At 39.5% G+C, this 17,914-nt stretch overlaps 2 protein-coding genes across 3 annotated transcripts; both read right to left on the reverse strand.

Moving 5' to 3' along the window:
• On the reverse strand, positions 1 to 9,686 carry acaa1 (acetyl-CoA acyltransferase 1). Its single transcript, XM_044342809.1, has 12 exons — positions 9,136 to 9,686; positions 8,235 to 8,328; positions 6,307 to 6,364; positions 6,152 to 6,231; positions 6,006 to 6,048; positions 5,273 to 5,371; positions 3,913 to 3,993; positions 3,102 to 3,292; positions 2,847 to 3,026; positions 1,430 to 1,485; positions 525 to 670; positions 1 to 424 (listed from the first exon to the last, which is right to left on the reverse strand). Exons 1-12 carry the CDS (start codon positions 9,304 to 9,306, stop codon positions 349 to 351), a joined length of 1,275 nt encoding a protein of 424 aa, XP_044198744.1. The 5' UTR covers positions 9,307 to 9,686; the 3' UTR covers positions 1 to 348.
• An 801-nt stretch (positions 9,687 to 10,487) lies between these two features.
• Positions 10,488 to 15,794, reverse strand: btbd3a (BTB (POZ) domain containing 3a). Of its 2 annotated transcripts, XR_006400445.1 has the most exons (6): positions 15,614 to 15,794; positions 15,002 to 15,240; positions 14,085 to 14,175; positions 13,576 to 13,694; positions 11,774 to 13,433; positions 10,488 to 11,740 (listed from the first exon to the last, which is right to left on the reverse strand). XR_006400445.1 is itself a non-coding variant. In XM_044342756.1 (5 exons), the coding sequence occupies exons 2-5, from the start codon at positions 15,139 to 15,141 to the stop codon at positions 12,401 to 12,403; spliced, it is 1,383 nt and encodes a 460-aa protein (XP_044198691.1). In that variant the 5' UTR covers positions 15,142 to 15,240; positions 15,614 to 15,794; the 3' UTR covers positions 10,488 to 12,400. The 2 variants fall into 2 exon arrangements, 1 of the variants encoding a protein (XP_044198691.1); XM_044342756.1 differs by having other exon boundaries at positions 10,488 to 13,433.
• Between the last annotated feature and the right edge of the window lie 2,120 nt (positions 15,795 to 17,914).

Consider the following 17,914-nt stretch of genomic DNA (forward strand, 5'->3'; position numbering starts at 1 on the left):
GTAAAGGAGGTTAGCTCCAAAGTTAGCAACAATGGGTTAGCATAACCTGAAGACACGAAACAGAGAAATACAGAACAGAGAAATGTGTGGCTTCAGGTAGTGTATCTCATGTAGCTCTTTGTTTTTGCTCTGCATGTCGTACAAACATGTGACTGACAGTGTGACTGCGTTCAATCACACCGCTGCCTGTAAACAACGTCACAGAAATATTAAAAGGCTCTAAAAAGTCAGATTATTGGAGCGATTTTTAGAGAAGAAATGACTCGTCAGACGGAGCTATTACAGATTACCTCTCCGGTCTGAAAGGGGCTTCTAATCACAGTAACAGTGCTGGTTTGTGGTCGGTTCTTATGGTCCGGGGTATTCAAAGACAGCAGCGGCTCCCATTCCAGTCCCGATGCACATGGACACGACGCCGTACGCCCTACAGACGACATTCAGGGCAGGAAAACACAAGCAAAAAAGGGACAATAAGAACTTGTTTTTCCACACACGTCTCAGTAAGAAGTGAGGTAAAAACGAACCTCCTGCCTCGGCGTCTGAGCTCGTTGAGCAGCGTCACCACCTGACGAGCTCCGGTGCAGCCCAGAGGATGACCCAGAGCGATGGCGCCGCCGTTAGGATTCACCTTCTCCATCGGGATCCCCAACTTCTCCACACAGTACACGGCCTGAGTAAGTGGTAAAGGTTCAGTTCACCCACATCTCCAAGAAACGTCTTCACACACTCAGAGGAAAAGTGTGTTTTTTCCAGAGACTAAAGTCACCCTGTTGAGTTTCTGGTTCTCTAGTTGCACTACGGAGCTTTTACTCTATAGTTCATTATCTGTTCATACAGCAGCCTCCACTCATGGGCGTCAACTAATGATTGTTTTCATCATCCATTAATCTGTTGATTATTTTCTCTATTAATTGATTGGTTGTTTGGTCCAAAAACTGTTAGAAAATTATGAAAATGTCAATCACTGTTTCCAAAAGTCCAAGATGACGTCTTCAAATGTCTTATTATTATTCAGTTTACTGTCACAGAGACTAAAGAAACCAGAAAATATTCACATCTGAGAAGCTGGAATCAGAGAATTTGGACTTTGACTCAAAAAATTAATCGATTATCAAAATAGTTGGTGTTTAATTGTTGGCAACTAATTGATTAATTGACTAATCGTTGCAGCTTTAGTGTCCACAGGAGTTGTTGACAAATATACAGATATCTGCAACAACTAAATTATAGTGTTATAAACCATTTTTTACTGTTTTATATTGATTATAAATGCTAAATGTGGGGAAAATAGTGAAATAATAATGTGTTACCACATGGACAAATAAACAGTTTAAGGTGAAATGACCCTTTAACAGACATCCATACAGAGAGAAAAACGTGACATTTCTGTTGTATCATCACAAACAACCTGAGCTTCTGTGGATCTCACCTGACTGGCAAAGGCCTCGTTGATTTCAAACACGTCAATATCAGCAACAGTGAGTCCTGAAGGAGAAACAGACAGACTCTGAGACGACGAAATGCTTATTACACTAAATAAAACTGCTGGATGGATGAACTGTGGAGACTTTTTGTTACGTCTCAGGCTCTAAACTGTCAGACTTTACTCAACATTCAGTCAGTTCTCATTATACATCATTATGCAGCGAATGTATGAAATATAATAATGACATTTATGTTCACCAAAGTTATTACGATTCGTCCTCTGGGGAACATGAATGTTGGTACCAAACTAAAGCCATCCAGTCATTGTTGTTAACGCGGCTAAAACCTCAGCTGGGGCATAAAGTATACGTTACCCCCGCAGCCTCCGCCACGTAGGGTTCAGGTCATGATATTGTCTGTATTTTGAACATAAAATAAAACAAATATTTAAAATAAAATAAAAACTTTACCGGTCAATAGTTTTCTTTGTTTGATACGTCAGGGATTTTTGGTACAATTAAAACATTAGGCGGGAAATTCAAATCAGTACAGCTCAGTGACAGCATGGGTACCGCTGTCAGAGACACTTAGAAAATGAAACGAAAATATCAAAGCGGTGCCCAAAAACGGCACAACAAGGAAAAAATCAGTGGAATTTTTCTGCCAAACTTACGAAAATCACGACTATATCTGGAACGGTAAATCCTGTCAGACGTGAAGAAGGATGCAGTCTGTTAATAGGTGGGTCCCTGTATAGCTGACAGTGGTTAGCTACTATACAGTTATCGACCATTTTGGCAACAGCCTTATTGTGACGTTAGCTAGCCTGTATGTTATGCTGAGTTTTTTTCCAGAATAATATAAATGTTATAAGGCTTTCATATAGCCGAACCTACGGGGAATTCGTCTTTAGGCACAAAAACGGCTATAGTCCACATACAGAGAAAAATATAGCTACTGCCACACAAGTGTCATAAATACAGGATAGGCTATTTCATAAATAAAAACACAAGCTATAATAAAAATGTTAACGGAATGTTCAGCTTCAGCATCAGGACAGGGAGAGCACATAAAGGCGCAAATTGCTTATAAAAGGGAAAAGCTTGTTCTTTCCTCACAGTACAGCTCTGTAATACTGTAGTACTCTGTAGTACTGAGTATTTGATTATTAAATCCTGCACTCTGCGACAATGTGTAATGGGGTCAAATGCACAGGACCATGGACAGGTCCTGTATCTTGCCTCAACCCCCCGCATGGTTACGTTACGGCTCTGAACCTCAGTAACTTGTTTTAATTATAATTTGGGTGGAATCATTACTTCGGTCGACAAAATTGGATTTAATCCCATTTAATGAATACATTAAATTATTGCCCAGCTGGAGGTTAAACCATATAAAAATAAATCACACACACATCTTACCGGCCTGCTGCAGAGCTGCTGGGATGGCAAACGCCGGCCCGATACCCATGACATCAGGAGGGACCCCCACCACCGCGCTGCCCCTCAGGACTCCCAGCACCGGCAGACCCAGAGCCTCGACTGCGGACCTGCGACCAATCAGCACGGCTGCTGCTCCGTCACTCACCTGACTGGAGTTACCTGAGACACAATAACATGTTTGTGTGAGTCATTCAGACTCATCGGTTCACCTGTTGCTTACAGCTGGAGGCTCACCCGCCGTGGTCGTCCCGTCAGGTTTGAAGGCCGGCCGGAGTTTGTTCAGTCCCGCCAGTGTCGTTCCCGGTCGGATCCCGTCATCCTTAGCGACCGTCACCTCGCGCTCTTTACCCTCGTCGTCCACCAACTTAGTGGTGACCGGAACGATCTCCTGGTCGAACAGACCCGTGTTCTGCGCCTGCGCTGCTCTGTAGGAGGAAGAACCAGGCTGATAAACATGTTGGTGCTCGAGATGAAACGATTAGTCAATTGATCAATCAATCAAATCAACAGAGAAGTCAGTCATTTTTAAGCAAAAATGCCAAAAGATTTGCACGTTTCCGCTTTTCAAATGTGATGATTTTATGTTTTTCTTTGTCATACATGACAAAATACATGACTGAATATCTTGGAATGTTTTTCAGATCAGCTCAGTTTCTTTGGGTTTTTTGTGTTTTTTTTAATTTTATTTATTTTTCATTAGGGTTATAGTGTCATGCAACAAAAAAATGTCATTATTTCATGAAAAAGCTCTCACATTATATAATAAAGCTTATTTAAATAGCACTTAAAAAGTTCTTTCCAAAGAGCAGGCATTAGGCAATAAAATAAGTGAAAGCTGTGAAACTTCTTGATCAAATATTTAGAATATGGGACCAAAAAAGGATGTTACATTACAACTTATTAAAAATAAAGAGAATGTTCTTGTTTAAACCAGAAATTGAGCTTTTTTTGTGTGTCATTTTGGCAGCAATAAGCTGCCATACACAGACAGACGTTAATGTCTTGACATTTACGTAAAAAAAAACCAAACAAACTACTTAATTACTTTTGGTGCGAACTGAGAGCGAAGGCATCCTGTTTCTCTCTGGAGATCCCAAATCTCTCCGCAACGTTCTCTGAGGTGATGCTGCAAAAACAAAAACACACACAGTTATTGATCCTGACATATAAACACAAATCTGATCACAGTGAACAGCTGTACGGAGCTCGTCTAAAGAATTGAAATGAGCAAAGCAGTCTGGTCTATCGAGGTGTTTTAGTGGATTATACATTAATTTCAAAAAGCTAACTGTATTAGATTTTGGAATTAGAAAAGAAATTATGACCATACAACAAATTTTATTACACCAAAAATTTTGGGTGAGATGTTACAAATTGTGGGATTCTGACAAATTTTGAGATAATAAATGTTGCTTTTACACATCTTCTAATGATCATAATCAATTGAAAGTTAATCAAAATCTGGAATTATAACAAAATACATTTTGGGAGTGTTGTAACAGATTTCAGGCTAATTTGAGATTTTGGGTTGAACTTCCAACATAATTTGACGCTTAGAATACAGTTTAAGATTAAACAAATGTTGATTACAGCTAATTTTTGGATTCTGGTAACACAATTTGAGGTCATACATTTTGTGTTTGCATTAAGAAATTTGGGGATTATAACAAATACATTTGGGATTGTACTCAATTTGAGGTTTATCAACATTTGGAATTATAAACAGGTTTTAGGGATAAAACTGTTTTGGAATTACAGAACATTTTTGTAAAATGTAAAGACATTTTAGGGGAAGTACGACAAAATTTGGAATTATACCCAAAAGAGGAGAATAAACAAAATGTATGATTATTTAACAGAGTTTGGAATAATAAATGTTGGGGTTGCTATGACACATTTTGAAATACTAAATAGATCAATTTTGGGGCTAACCAATTGGAGGTTAATTTAAATTTGGGATTATTTACATTTTGTTAATGTTATAACAAATTTGGGGATTACAACACATTTTGGGGCTGCAGTAACACATTTCAGGATAAATGTTTTGTCATCATATAAATATATTTTAGGGCTGTATGGCAACATTTGGGAATATAACCAGTTGGAGGTTTCACACATTTTGGGATTATAAAGAAGATATTTGAGGGTGTTACAACAAATTTGAGGAGAAATTGGATTGGCATATAACACAAAATTATAGTTTTATAACAAATTTATGGATTATAAATGACATTTTGAGAACAATCTGCCAGATTTGGAGGATTTGGGGGCACAAGAAGAAATTTTGTGATTTAGACAAATGATTTTGTGGTGGTGTGACATTGAATTCTGGCATCATAGCATCAGATTAATTCCCTGAGTTAAAGTACACATGATATCTACAGTTGTGTGAGCAGCAGTCTCACCCCATCGGGATGATGCAGTCTCTGGCCTTGTCGTTGTCCATCAGCCTGGAGCTCAGATCTCCAGGGTTTCCCATTGAACGCAATGACATGCTCTCAACTCTGACAGACAGAAACACAAACAGTCACCTGACACCATTTTTACATTTTTAATGTGTATAAGCAGTAATAGTAGTAGTAATTTATTTGAACAAAATTCTCAGAATCACTCCTCGGAATTGTGCTGAAAGTTAATTTAGGACTAAATAAATCCTTCCTCAGAGTATGAAATGTTCCACTCTTACTTTCAGTGAGGAGAAGGACGACTCAGAGCGTGAGACGTCACCACAAAATAAAATCTTTTGATCTTTCAATACGCTTGTTCTCATCAAGATTTTATAAAACATCTGTCTTCTCACTGAATATCTCTGCCTGTACGACGTCTCCTGGAAACTCAGGATAGTTAGGAACAGGTTAGGACACTTCTGCAGTTCCTAAATATTGACTGAGACAGAAGTGATTTCCAAAGTTAAGAAAGTTGATAAAATATTTTTACTCCTCGTCCTAAAAGTGGGACCAAAAACGTGTCACTCTCAGAAGTTTTGGCCAGTTATGAGTGATTTTGTTTGATGTTCTGTAAGTTTTATACTCAAAGAAACTTTATTTCACTTAAGCTTTTATAGCTGAAATTACAAATAAACCTTAAACTTCATGACTGATATCTGAGTCCAGATGTCGCAGATGTTGACTGACTTACCCACAGGCAAGTCCCAGATCAATGGACCTGCTCCTGATGGCTCCTGCAGAGACAGGGTTACAAACAGAGGACTGTGGTTAAGTACACGCTGTTTATTTTGTGTGTTTTTAAATTTATAAAATCATAACAGAAGCATTCAGATTTACCTGCTATGTTAAACAGAGCCTGCAGGCCGGAGGAGCACTGCCTGTTGACGGTGTAGACGGGAACCGTCTCTGGAAACCCACTGAAATCAACACAGAGCAGTGAGACACACTGAGGCTGAATGACAGAGGTGTGAAGTAATGATTAGTAATCTGACCTGAGGAAGTGTGCCACTCTGGCCATCAGAGCGCCGGCGCCGGGCTGCAACACGTTACCTGCAGCCAGAAACACACGGGGCAGAACAACAGTGAATTTAAATGAAGAACTACGTCAAAACATCTGATTTACAAACAGAGATTAATCAACTGATTTCCTGCAGGAACAGGAGAATCAGTCTAGGACTTAAATTAATCCTTCGAGGTGACCAATTAATTAATCTACCAATTATTTTCTTTCAAGGTTAGAAAATGGTGGAAAGTGTTTTTTATATTTTCCAACAGTCTTCAAATGTTTTGTTTTATCCGACCAACAGTCCAAAACTCAAAGATATTCAGTTTACTGTCATGTTTGACAAAGAAAAGCATCAAATTCTCACATTTGAGCAGCTGAAACCAGCAAATATTTGGCATTTTTACTTAAAAAAAGGAATAAAAGGGAATATTCAATTATAAAATCAGTTGCTCGAGTTTGTTTTGAGCACAGAATCATCAATCAGCTGCACTCTGTCCATCCACAGGTGTCCCACAAGGATCTATCCTGGGCCCACTGCTGTTTACATTATATATCAATGATTTGTCATCTGCATGTCCTTATACCAGCATCCAAGTGTATGCAGATGACACTGTAATTTATGTACATGGTAGCAATATGACACAAACACCATGGTTCATGTAACAGCATGGTTAAAGCAATGCTGTTTGTAACTAAACATGTCCAAAACAGTGTCCAAGACAAGCAAGTCAAGAGTTGAGCAGACGTCTTTGTATCAGAGGGAGAGGCTACAGAGGAAGAACACATGGGCACCTGATTATTGCTTTAAAGGCAACATAACATGCTTTTTGTGAGAGATGACGTCAGCTCATCGAGCATGCCCATGAACTTCCATCTGTTCTGTAGGAGGTCGTTCACGTTGTTCACTCTCATATTTCAGATCTGATTCAGCTCCAACATGTTCGGATGGATTTAAGAAGTTGACATTCGGAGTAAAGAAGGAGAAAAAGAAGTGAAATTCTGCTACTATAGTTTGTTTACGTAGCCTCCGGAGCCGGAGGAAGCTTCCTGAAGCTGACCAATCAGAACAGAGTGGGCTCATCAGGAGGCGGGGCCTTAAAGAGACAGGAGCTAAAACGGCCTGTTTCAGACAGAGGCTGAACTGAGGGGCTGCATGAAGGACCAGTAGAAGATAAATAAGGAGTTTTTAACTGGAAATCATGCAAAGATATTCCAGTAGAGCCCCAGAATATAAATATAGAGCTGGAAATGTGCAGAATACGTCCTCTTTAAGACAGACTTGAAAACTGTCCTTTAAACCACAAGTTTTAAAAAGCTTTTGTTGGTTTTGGTTTGTTTGAAAACCAATTATTGATTAATGGGTCATGTGTTTTATGTGCTGAAACTGCTGAGAAATGAATCCATGCTTTTGTTTCATTGCAACTAGATTATTACTGTAACTCTTTATAATCTTGCCTCAGTCAAGGAACTGTAGCTTGTCTGCAGATGGTTCAAAATGTTGCAGCTCGTCTTCTTACAAAGACAAAGCACAGGGAGCAGTTTACTCCACTGGCTGCTAGTAGAGTTTAGTTATCATCTATCAGGCTCTACATGGTGCAGCCAGGGTACATTTCTGAATGGTTGTGTTCTTAAAGTAATTTAAAGTCTCTCAGGTCAGCTTAGCAGAGTCTACTAGATGTTCCCAGAGGTTGATTTAAGATGAAGGGAGACCATATTTGACCCTAAACTTTGGATTACCTCTTACTATTAGATTATCCAGCTCAAACCCACTTATATTCCCTCCCTTTTTAAACTAATGTTTGCTGTTTTGTAAATTCTATTTAACTGGTCATTAACTTGAGGGTTTTTTTTTTAAATTGTCAAATAGAAGAGATTACGTAATAGATGACATAAGAGCTGAAGGTCTTGTCTCACCCACACAAACGTCTCCCAGCTTGTCAGGTGATAGTCCAACATCTGTGAGCACAGCTGTCATCACTGCACTCAGCAGCTCGTCAGGTGTGGTGTCCTGAAACATCACATTCATGTACGTTTAAAATTCTGTCGCTCAAAGTTACTACAGTTCAGCTGCTTCTTTCTTTAGTTTTCAGTGTCTAAACTCCCTCACAGTTGACTACGACAGTAAAAGTACATAAGTATTATGAGCTTGATGTAGTTAAAGTATTGCAGTAAAAGTAGTGGTTTGGTCCCTCTGACTGATCATCATCATTAGATTATTAATAGTGAAGCTAGTTTCAATTACTTTATATACAGTTAGCTAGTTTAGTCCAGTGGTTCCCAACCTAGGGGTTGGGCCCCTCCAAAGGGTCAGCAGATAAATCTGAGGGGTGGTGAGATGATTAATGGGAGAGGAAAGAAGAAAAAACAAAGTTCTGATACACAAATCTGTTTTCAGTTTTTGGACTTTTTCTCTAATCTTTGATTTTTGCTGAAATATTGGATCATTTGAACATTTATTGAAATGAAAGCATGTGAGAAGTTTAGAGGGAAAAATCACTATTTGGTGGAGCTGTTAACAACTCATAGACATGTGAAATGTGACCCCGACTACACACTGCTTTTTGTAAGACGTCAAAAGCCAAAAAGGTTGGAAACCACTGGTTTCATCTTTAACGATGTGTTGTATTTTAAAAGCTTGTTATATTATCCATTGTGTCAAATCTTCATCTGAAAAGTAACTAAAGCTGTCAAATAAATGTAGTGGAGTAGAAAGTACAATATTTCCCTCTGAAATGTAGAAAGTAGCATCACATGGAAATACTCAAGTAAAGTACAAATACCTCAAAACGGTACTTGAGTAAATGTACTTTGCTACCTTGAACGCGCCTCTCCTCGCCCTCCCTACAGCCGTCCTCCGGCCGTGAACCAGCACCACGTCCTCCGGGCTGTTGGCCGCTGCGGCTCCGCACTCCGCGCTGCTTAAACTCCGCCTGTCAGAAGAAGCAGCGGGAGACAAATGTCCCGAAATAATCTTTAATCTGTGCATTATGACGACAAAACAGCCGAGTTCAAGTCTGTAAAGAAACACAGCTGGTCTACTGTGAACTGTCAAACTGCAGCACTTCCTTCTTTATATAAACAGGACGGAAAGAGAAGAGGGACAAACTACAGCGAGCTGTATTGTCGCGTTTTTATTTTCACAAATTTAAAGACAAAAAAAAAAGTTTTCCAATACATTTAATGAGATTATTAGCCAAAATCAATACACAGTCGCAAATATTGTGCTGCTAAACCTTCATTTACTATTTTCTTTTCATTTTATGTTAAAAGTCTTGAACCATTGAATCTTCTGCAAACAGCGTTTAAAACTTTGTAATACATAATTATTTTATTCTACATCACTGTTTAACAGTAAAAATAATATATATTGGCAATTTACCTTTTTTTTTCAAATTTTTCTATATTTCTATATATTTTGTATTCATTTAAACTATTAAATGAAGTTGTAAACATGTATTGTTTGACAAATAAATATAGTAGATATCTTATAGAGCTGTATTATCATTTTCTCAGTCAAACAGTTTTTAAAAATAAATATCAATAAATCAAATTCAAAAATCCAGTGTGGGTCAGACCCAAGTCATTATAGACGGTCTATATATTACTGTTTAATAATAATAATAGTAATGTTATCAACCATTTACCTTTTTGTATATATTTATATCTACATATTTCATATATTAATTGAAATTATCAAATCAAAGTTGTATAAATATATAAAAATTGTTTCCTCAGCGTTTTAATTATCATCATGAACACATGGTTATTATTTTTATTTATAGATCCTTTTTTTTCTCTTATTTATTTCTTCTGTGTGCAATGCTGTTATGTTTTTTATGATTTTATCCCATTTTTATTTTATTCTACACTTTTATTAATTTTCCCCTCGATCCTCATAACTATATCTGTTTTTATTTGATTGTATATCTCAGTCTGTTCAACACTTTGACAAATTTTGTTTTTAAATCTGCTTTTTAAGTAAATTGACTTCACTCATAAAAAAATATCTTATACACATATATTATCATGACTTTTTAAACTTAAATATCCAGTTTATATGTCAGGCTGAAGTCGTCATGGTTTCAATTCACCATCCAGCAGATCAGCTGAGTTTTAACAACAGTCTCGTACTTGTTTCACAATCGGAAAAAAAAGAATTTGGACGAATCGATTGAACCTTTTATTTCCAAATTTGTCACAACAACACATTCATAAGGCCACTGTCACCGACTCACTGCACATTCTGGTTGGAATCAGACAACAGGAAACAAAGACATCCAAAAATATGATTTTCTCCATATAGAATTATATAAAACTGCTTTTTTGTTTTTTCCCTCCATTTTCAAAGAGATTAGATGAAGTAGTGCTTCAGGACACGGAAATATATTTACACAACTGAGACAATAATGACAAAAAAAAAAAAAAACACAAGATGTGGAAAGAAAAGCATAGGAACTGCTGAACATCTGTATCTGTGGGAGTGAAATAAGATGAATACTGTTCTTTAAATACAAACACAAAAACAGACGTACAGTCACACATAAAAATCCTTTCAGACAACCTGCAACGCTGCAGGCTGAACAGGTACATTTCAGGTGGATTATGGGTAAAACGGCCTCTTTAAAGTCGCCACATTTCATCAAAAAGAAAAAAAACCCCCAAGAAAGTAGTGTATAAACCGGAGTAACAGACAGGAGTGTAATATAAAACTCATTATTCAGCTTTAAATACTAAAACCTTTGACAGTAAACACCTGCGCGCACACACACACACGCAAGGTAAAAATAATAATAGTGCTTCGTTCTGTTTTAAAGTCCTTCAGTTCTTCAGAAACAGCAGGAATGTGTTCAACTCTCTAAACGTCGTCACAGAAGGAAAAATCTGCACGTTTCTTTAAGGCAAGAAACTGAAAACCCTGTTCCTGTCTCGGAGAGAGAAGCCTTCAGAGGACGACGACAGTACATGAAACACCCAAACAGCTCAGGGTGTGTTCTTTATTTATTTTATTATACTGTATGTGTTTATACTTCATGATTTAAACACATTAAAATGCACGTTTACTGCAACTCAACGTATATTTTAATGTAAAGCACACTGATTTTAGTTGTAGTGAAATGTGCTTTCATAAATAAAATTGTCTTGCCTGTAAGTCACAGCACTTAAAGACATGATTAGTCAGTTAATTGATGACATCTGATACTTGATTACGACTGTTTGAAGACGTCTGTTGGCCTCAAAAAACATAACTGACAGATAAATTTTCCCCCCGAATTCGTTCAGAGACGTTCGCACGGCTGTTTTCTATAATACTTGTAAAGATTTGGGGTATAATGTTACAGGATTATTAGTGCTTTAATTTTTTTCTCATTGTCAACAAATCTCATGTTTCAACAATAAACTGATCTACTAACGAGTATCCCCTGTGATACATCTTATTCCTCTGTGTTGCAGACGTCCGTTATTGTTCATAAAATTATTAAAAACACGTCAATGAGCCACACGGCTGACTGAAATACTCACTACAGCACCAAATGTGGATTCATCCAAAAAGTCCCAAGCAGCTGTTTTAGTAAACCTTTCTTAAAATTGAAACTATATATTTGTGCGGTGTTTATAAAGATTTACATCTTCAGTAGGAACCGGTGAGCTTGTAGTTGAGAATCACAGACGTAGAAGAGAAGACAGAAAATACTGAGACACCAACATATTGTTGAGATCTGCTGACAGTAAGAGAATTGTAGTGATACTCTCTGCAACGTGTTTACATGAACTCCCAACTTTAACTGTAACCAAGAGAAACAATGTTGACTAAAACTCAGAACAGCTGCTGCAAAAAAAAAGACAAAAAAACAACAACAACACAGGTGATGAAGGAATGTGAGGATTCAGCTTCTGTTCACTGTAACTGACTCTCGTGGTTTCAGTCAAACTGTCATCATGTCTCGGAGGCTCGGCAGATACTTCAGGAGTCCCTCCCTCTTCAAACAGCTTCCTGAGAACTCGTCTCCACGGTTTCAGATATAAAGTCTTCATGGCAGTGAAGCGGGAATCTCTGCGGCGAGTTTCCTTCCGGGCCGGGCTCAGGCGTAGAAGATGAGTTCGGGGATCTGTCCTCCCTGCACTCCGGTGCCGTTGGTGCTGTCTGAGGAGCACTGGAACTGGAAGGTCACTTTCCCACACTGCACCTCTGTCATGCCCTCCTGGCCGAAGTAGCTGAGCTCGTTGCCGTCCAGCACCACGCTGGCGGTGTAGAAGGTGTCCGGCTCGATCTGCACCGGGTACTCGAAAAAGACGGGGAAGGTGCTGCTGGAGCCGTCTGAGAAGTACTTGATGATCCTCTGGGCCATCGGCACGCCCTGCCGCTTCAGCTCGATCTTGGCGTTGTACTCGGCCGAGCCGCAGCTGGAGCCGTACAGGCCGAAGCCGGCGATGAAGACGCGTTTGTCCACGGCGAACTGGATGCTGTCGCAGCGGCCTCGGTAACGCCACTGGTTGCTCCTGTAGGCGCAGGACTGGAAGCGGTGGCAGCGCTGCGGCGCCAGGCCTTTACGCGGTTTGGTGCAGAACAGCAGGTCAGGCTTCTTGGCGGCCGTGTACCACAGGAAGATGTCGTTGGTCTCGTTGAGCGTCAGCACACCGGACTGCGCCGCTCCGTTGGCGAAGTCCTCCAGCGCCATGGTGGGGATGCGGATCAGGTAGATGGCCTTCCCCAGCACCAGACGCTTGTTCTCGATGGTCGGTGTCAGGTCTTGTCGTTGGCACTCGGCCTCGGCCCAGTTCAGCGCCGCCTCGAACACCACCATCTCTTTGGCGTTAAGCGTCTCCCGCCGCAGGATGCTCTCCAGCGTCTGCGTGTCGATGTCGCAGAAGCCCTCGGAGCGCAGCGCCAGCTCAGCCTGGGCGTCGATCACCTCCCAGCAGCGTTGCGTCAGGTCGGGCTCCTCGAACAGGCAGCTCTGGGACAGCAGCACGCAGGCGTTCTTGGCGCTCAGGCTGGTTTCCAGGAAGTTGACGCAGGCACGGGCCAGGTGAGGCACGATGTACTTTTTGGCAGCGTAGAGGGTGGCCAGCACCGTGTCCGCACACAGGTCGATCTCGTCACAGTAGATGTACCTGCGACGTAGAAACAGACTCTCAGAAGTTCTGCATATTTCTACAAAAGTAAATCGTTTTATTGGCTGCAGCTTAACTGCCCTGTTGTGCTAAATGTGACATCAAAGTCCATAAAACCTGAATGAATCAGAGGTCGACATACTTCAGCATGGCGAGGAACGACGGCGGCTCCACGTCAGGGATCCGGATCTCCTCCTGATCCTCGGCCAGTTCTCCGTAGAACATGGCGTGGAACACAGAGCTGCCGACAGCCAGGACGTACTGCCGAGCAGAGCGACGACACGGAACACGTTCAGAAACAATATCAACACTCGCTGCTTTATACTTTTACAGATTTCAAACTGCAAACAGACATCTCACTCTGATAGATTTCCCCTCAATGATTTTAATGGGATTTAATTATTTTACTGCAATACAACAGATATTATAAAAACAAACTTTTTACTTCAGAAACTTCTAAATGCACTTCGTAATTGTTTTGTAATGTGCAAATTTCTATAATTTTCATACAAGTGGTTGTGATTTCTAATAACATTTTTGGTTTTTCTTATGATTACAACTTAAAATTGTATTTTCTTCTTTTTATTACAACAAACCCTGCAGCAGTAAGAACAACCTGGATCTCAGGGACCAGACTGATCCTGGTTTTACCTTGTGTCCCGGCACTCGCTGCGTCCCGCCGGGCGGCCCGACCACAAAGTGAACATCTGCCATCATCTCATTGTTGAACATGACTGAATTCCTGCAAAAACACAGAATTGACCGACAGTTGTTGTCTCTCATGTCATAATGTACTTTCTACTCTACTACATTTATTTGACAGCTTTAGTTACTTTTCAGATGAAGATTTGACACAATGGATAATATAACAAGCTTTTAAAATACAACACATTGTTAAAGATGAAACCAGTGGTTTCCAACCTTTTTGGCTTTTGACGTCTTACAAAAAGCAGTGTGTAGTCGGGGTCACATTTCACATGTCTATGAGTTGTTAACAGCTCCACCAAATAGTGATTTTTCCCTCTAAACTTCTCACATGCTTTCATTTCAATAAATGTTCAAATGATCCAATATTTCAGCAAAAATCAAAGATTAGAGAAAAAGTCCAAAAACTGAAAACAGATTTGTGTATCAGAACTTTGTTTTTTCTTCTTTCCTCTCCCATTAATCATCTCACCACCCCTCAGATTTATCTGCTGACCCTTTGGAGGGGCCCGACCCCTAGGTTGGGAACCACTGGACTAAACTAGCTAACTGTATATAAAGTAGTGTAAACTAGCTCCACCTCCAGCAGCTACAACAGTAACATGCTGCTCTAACACTGATGCTTCACTATTAATAATCTAATGATGTCATATATAATAATATATCAGTCAGAGGGACCAAACCACTACTTTTACTGCAATACTTTAACTACATCAAGCTCATAATACTTATATATAAAATACTGCACTTTTACTTAATTAGTATTTTTCATGCAGAACTTTTACTTGTACTTGAGTTTTTTTACATTGCTGTATTAGTACTTTTACTTCTGAATACTTCTTCCACCTCTGTGAGACACTGACCTCTCCCGGATGGTCGGGTACAGGCCCTGCCAGTTGCAGCAGCCCTGTGCGGCGGCGGTGTTGTTGTTGGTCCGGTTCTGCTGCTGGTACTGCTGGATGGAGGGGAGCAGCTTCTTACTGGGGAACAGCTCTGCTGCCATTATCCTCCCCTCAGACTGCAGGCCGGGTCATAGCAGCTGCTGAACCGGACTGAACCTGCTGCTGGTGGATGAGGAGTGACCGGCAGGCTCCGGAGAGGACTGCCGAGAAACACATTTTACAATCAAACACTGGAAAAAAAAGCACCAAACTACATTTATAATCCGGAGATATGACGCTGGGGATGAGCTAACATTAGCTAAACTAGCCTCACAACGTCAAAGTTCAGAAACGTTACATCAATTAAACCCTAAAACACTAAATATCTTCCCTTTGAGCTGTGTAAGTTAGGCAGACAAACACTAACAAATAAATAAAAGTGAACTAATCAGTGTCCAAACCCCGGGGGGATGATTTTAATGTTAACTTTAGCATGTCTGTGCTAGTTAGTGAGCTAACTGACTAAAAGGTTCACCGCTCAGTTTGTCGGTTTATTTCTCGGTCTATTTGATAAATAACTCGGTTTCCACTCACTTTAGTGTTGTGCAGAAGTGTTTGTGATCATATCTTCTCTCCACGTGAAGCAGTTTTTAGTTGTTAAAGACAACAGACTGGCGGCTCAGCTTTGTTTACAGTAGCTAGCAGCTTCTTCTGCTAATGTTTACAGCAGAGAGAACGAATCAACAGCTCAGTGGCGCCACCTGCAGGTCATATATGTGCAACTACACCTAACTGTAGCTGAAGGTAACTGCTTATTATGTTGTATTACATAGATAGATAGATAGATAGATAGATAGATAGATAGATAGATTTAAAGGCACACTTTTCTTGCTGCTGTGTGATGCTGCAGGTGTTGAATAAAGTCAAAGGAAAGAATTTGACGCACGGCCAACTGTGAACAGCAAACAGAACATCAGTATTGATGTTTATGTAAAATCCCAGATACATTCAGTCACAGTTGAACAACATTATTGTAAGATTCAGACATTAATCCAACATTTTTCAGACCTGCCAGTCACATTAATAGCTGTATTCTGATTAATATTTCAGCAGATTATGTAATAGATGCACAATACTAGAGAAGTAACTCAGTAACTGAGGCGTTTGTGCTCTCTGCAGTTTTCAATATGGACCAACCTCTGTGCTGAAATGTGGACTAAAGCCTGAAACACTGGAAACGGCTCCACTCACTGTATAGAGCAACTTTACTGCCTTTAATACATCTATGACATGTATGCGTCTTGTTATGTTCAGCACCATATTCCCCCAAATTAGCTTTCTTTGAGCTCTGGGGGGAATTAGATGTCGTGTCAATCAAAACAATCATGATATATAATGACCATACCCTCTGAAACATGATTTCAGTTGAACTACAGTCCCACCACAGCAGAAACTATAAGGGCGTCTCCCCATGTGGACGGATAACCAGTCAAGAGGCTGGATCTAAAAACAATACTAAGCAAAAAATACAGACCGAGACACTTCTTTTAAAAAGTTTAATAAAGTTTAAATTGTAGGGTTATTAGTAATTTCATCAGCGTGTTAGTATAAATATGTTAACTTCACTAGATCATTCTCTCTCATTTACCAAATAAATATCTGTATTCATTTGTTGTGAAGGAACACGGTTGTTTACTGATACTGACCCTGTTCAGCTGTAAAATGGTTTAGTGACACAGCCTCTGTATGTTATCAAAATGTGTAAAGATTAACTGATTAAGTATATGAATTGTTCATATTCAAATTCAGTCTTTATACAGACCTGGTATCTTTGCAAACTTTGGGATGTTCACTAGATTTTAAAGCTCTGTTGGTTTGAACAGAGTTTCTCTTCACATGTGTTTCTCATGATGGATCCGTCACCATTGAAGAGGTTAATGAATGAATAGTGGGAGGATATTGAAGACGAGTAAAAGGTAAAAATCCAACTTTTCATTTTAAAATTGATGATTGTTATGTGTCTAATCATAATCGACACGCTAGTATAGACTACTGTGGCAGTATGAATACTTATGAATACTTTGCATGTTTACACAATCGGTGTAAAATTTAAAGATTAATTGATTAAGTATATGAATTGTTGCCACTGCTTAATAAGTTGCTGATCATAAAAAAAGGATCAGCCAGTTTGATTGACAGGACAGATGATCAGAGGGGCGGAGTTTTTACCATCATCATTAACACAGGGACTGAAGTATGGGTAGAGTTTCTCAGTGAAGGAGCAGCCAGTAAAGGAGTAGATAAGAGCTGCAGCATCTGCGTCATAAAAGGAGACCAGACCCTCCTCATAATCCACAAACACCCCCACCTTCTGAAGCTGAGACTTCAGAGAGAGACGGACTGAAGGGTCATTACAAGCACTGTACTCATTTCCATTTTTCATCACTATAGTCCAGTAACCATCCTGAGGACTCAGTGTGATTTTTTCCTTCCTGTTGATCGACTCTCTGGCCACTCCTTAAGTCCAGTCAGTCTTCCCTTCAACCTGAACCTCAAAGTAAAATCTGCCTGAAGAGAAACTCTGCTTTCCTAAAATATTAACATAATGTGTAAATCTCTCTGGGTTGTCTGGGAGATTCTACTTCACATCACCATGATTTACTTGTTTTCCATCATCAGACAGTATTTAGAGAAGAAAGACGAAGAAATAAAAAGTAAGACAGGAGAAACTGTGAAAGAATATAATCAATGCAGATTTAAAAACATCAATAGTGATCATGCAAGTCTCAGACTTTCTGTAAGTGTGTGTAATAATCAATTAATAAATTCCAATTCAATAAGAAAGAATCATTTTTTTGAGTTAGAAACAACTAGCACAAGTTTTTATTAATATGT

This window comes from Thunnus albacares, chromosome 3, assembly GCF_914725855.1.
Source record: "Thunnus albacares chromosome 3, fThuAlb1.1, whole genome shotgun sequence".
NCBI lineage: Eukaryota > Metazoa > Chordata > Actinopteri > Scombriformes > Scombridae > Thunnus > Thunnus albacares.

Excerpts from the sequence above, each read along its gene's own strand:
- acaa1 (XM_044342809.1), bottom strand. The coding sequence starts at position 9,306 with ATGCACAGATTAAAGATTATTTCGGGACATTTGTCTCCCGCTGCTTCT. Across the intron at positions 3,293-3,912 it reads GCTCTCAGTTCGCACCAAAA|AGCAGCGCAGGCGCAGAACA; the intron begins GTAATTAAGTAG and ends TTCCTCCTACAG. Across the intron at positions 1,486-2,846 it reads AGCAGCTCTGCAGCAGGCCG|GACTCACTGTTGCTGATATT; the intron begins GTAAGATGTGTG and ends TTTCTCCTTCAG.
- btbd3a (XM_044342756.1), bottom strand. The coding sequence starts at position 15,141 with ATGGCAGCAGAGCTGTTCCCCAGTAAGAAGCTGCTCCCCTCCATCCAG. Across the intron at positions 14,176-15,001 it reads TACCCGACCATCCGGGAGAG|GAATTCAGTCATGTTCAACA; the intron begins GTCAGTGTCTCA and ends GTGTTTTTGCAG. Across the intron at positions 13,695-14,084 it reads AGCGAGTGCCGGGACACAAG|TACGTCCTGGCTGTCGGCAG; the intron begins GTAAAACCAGGA and ends TCTGCTCGGCAG.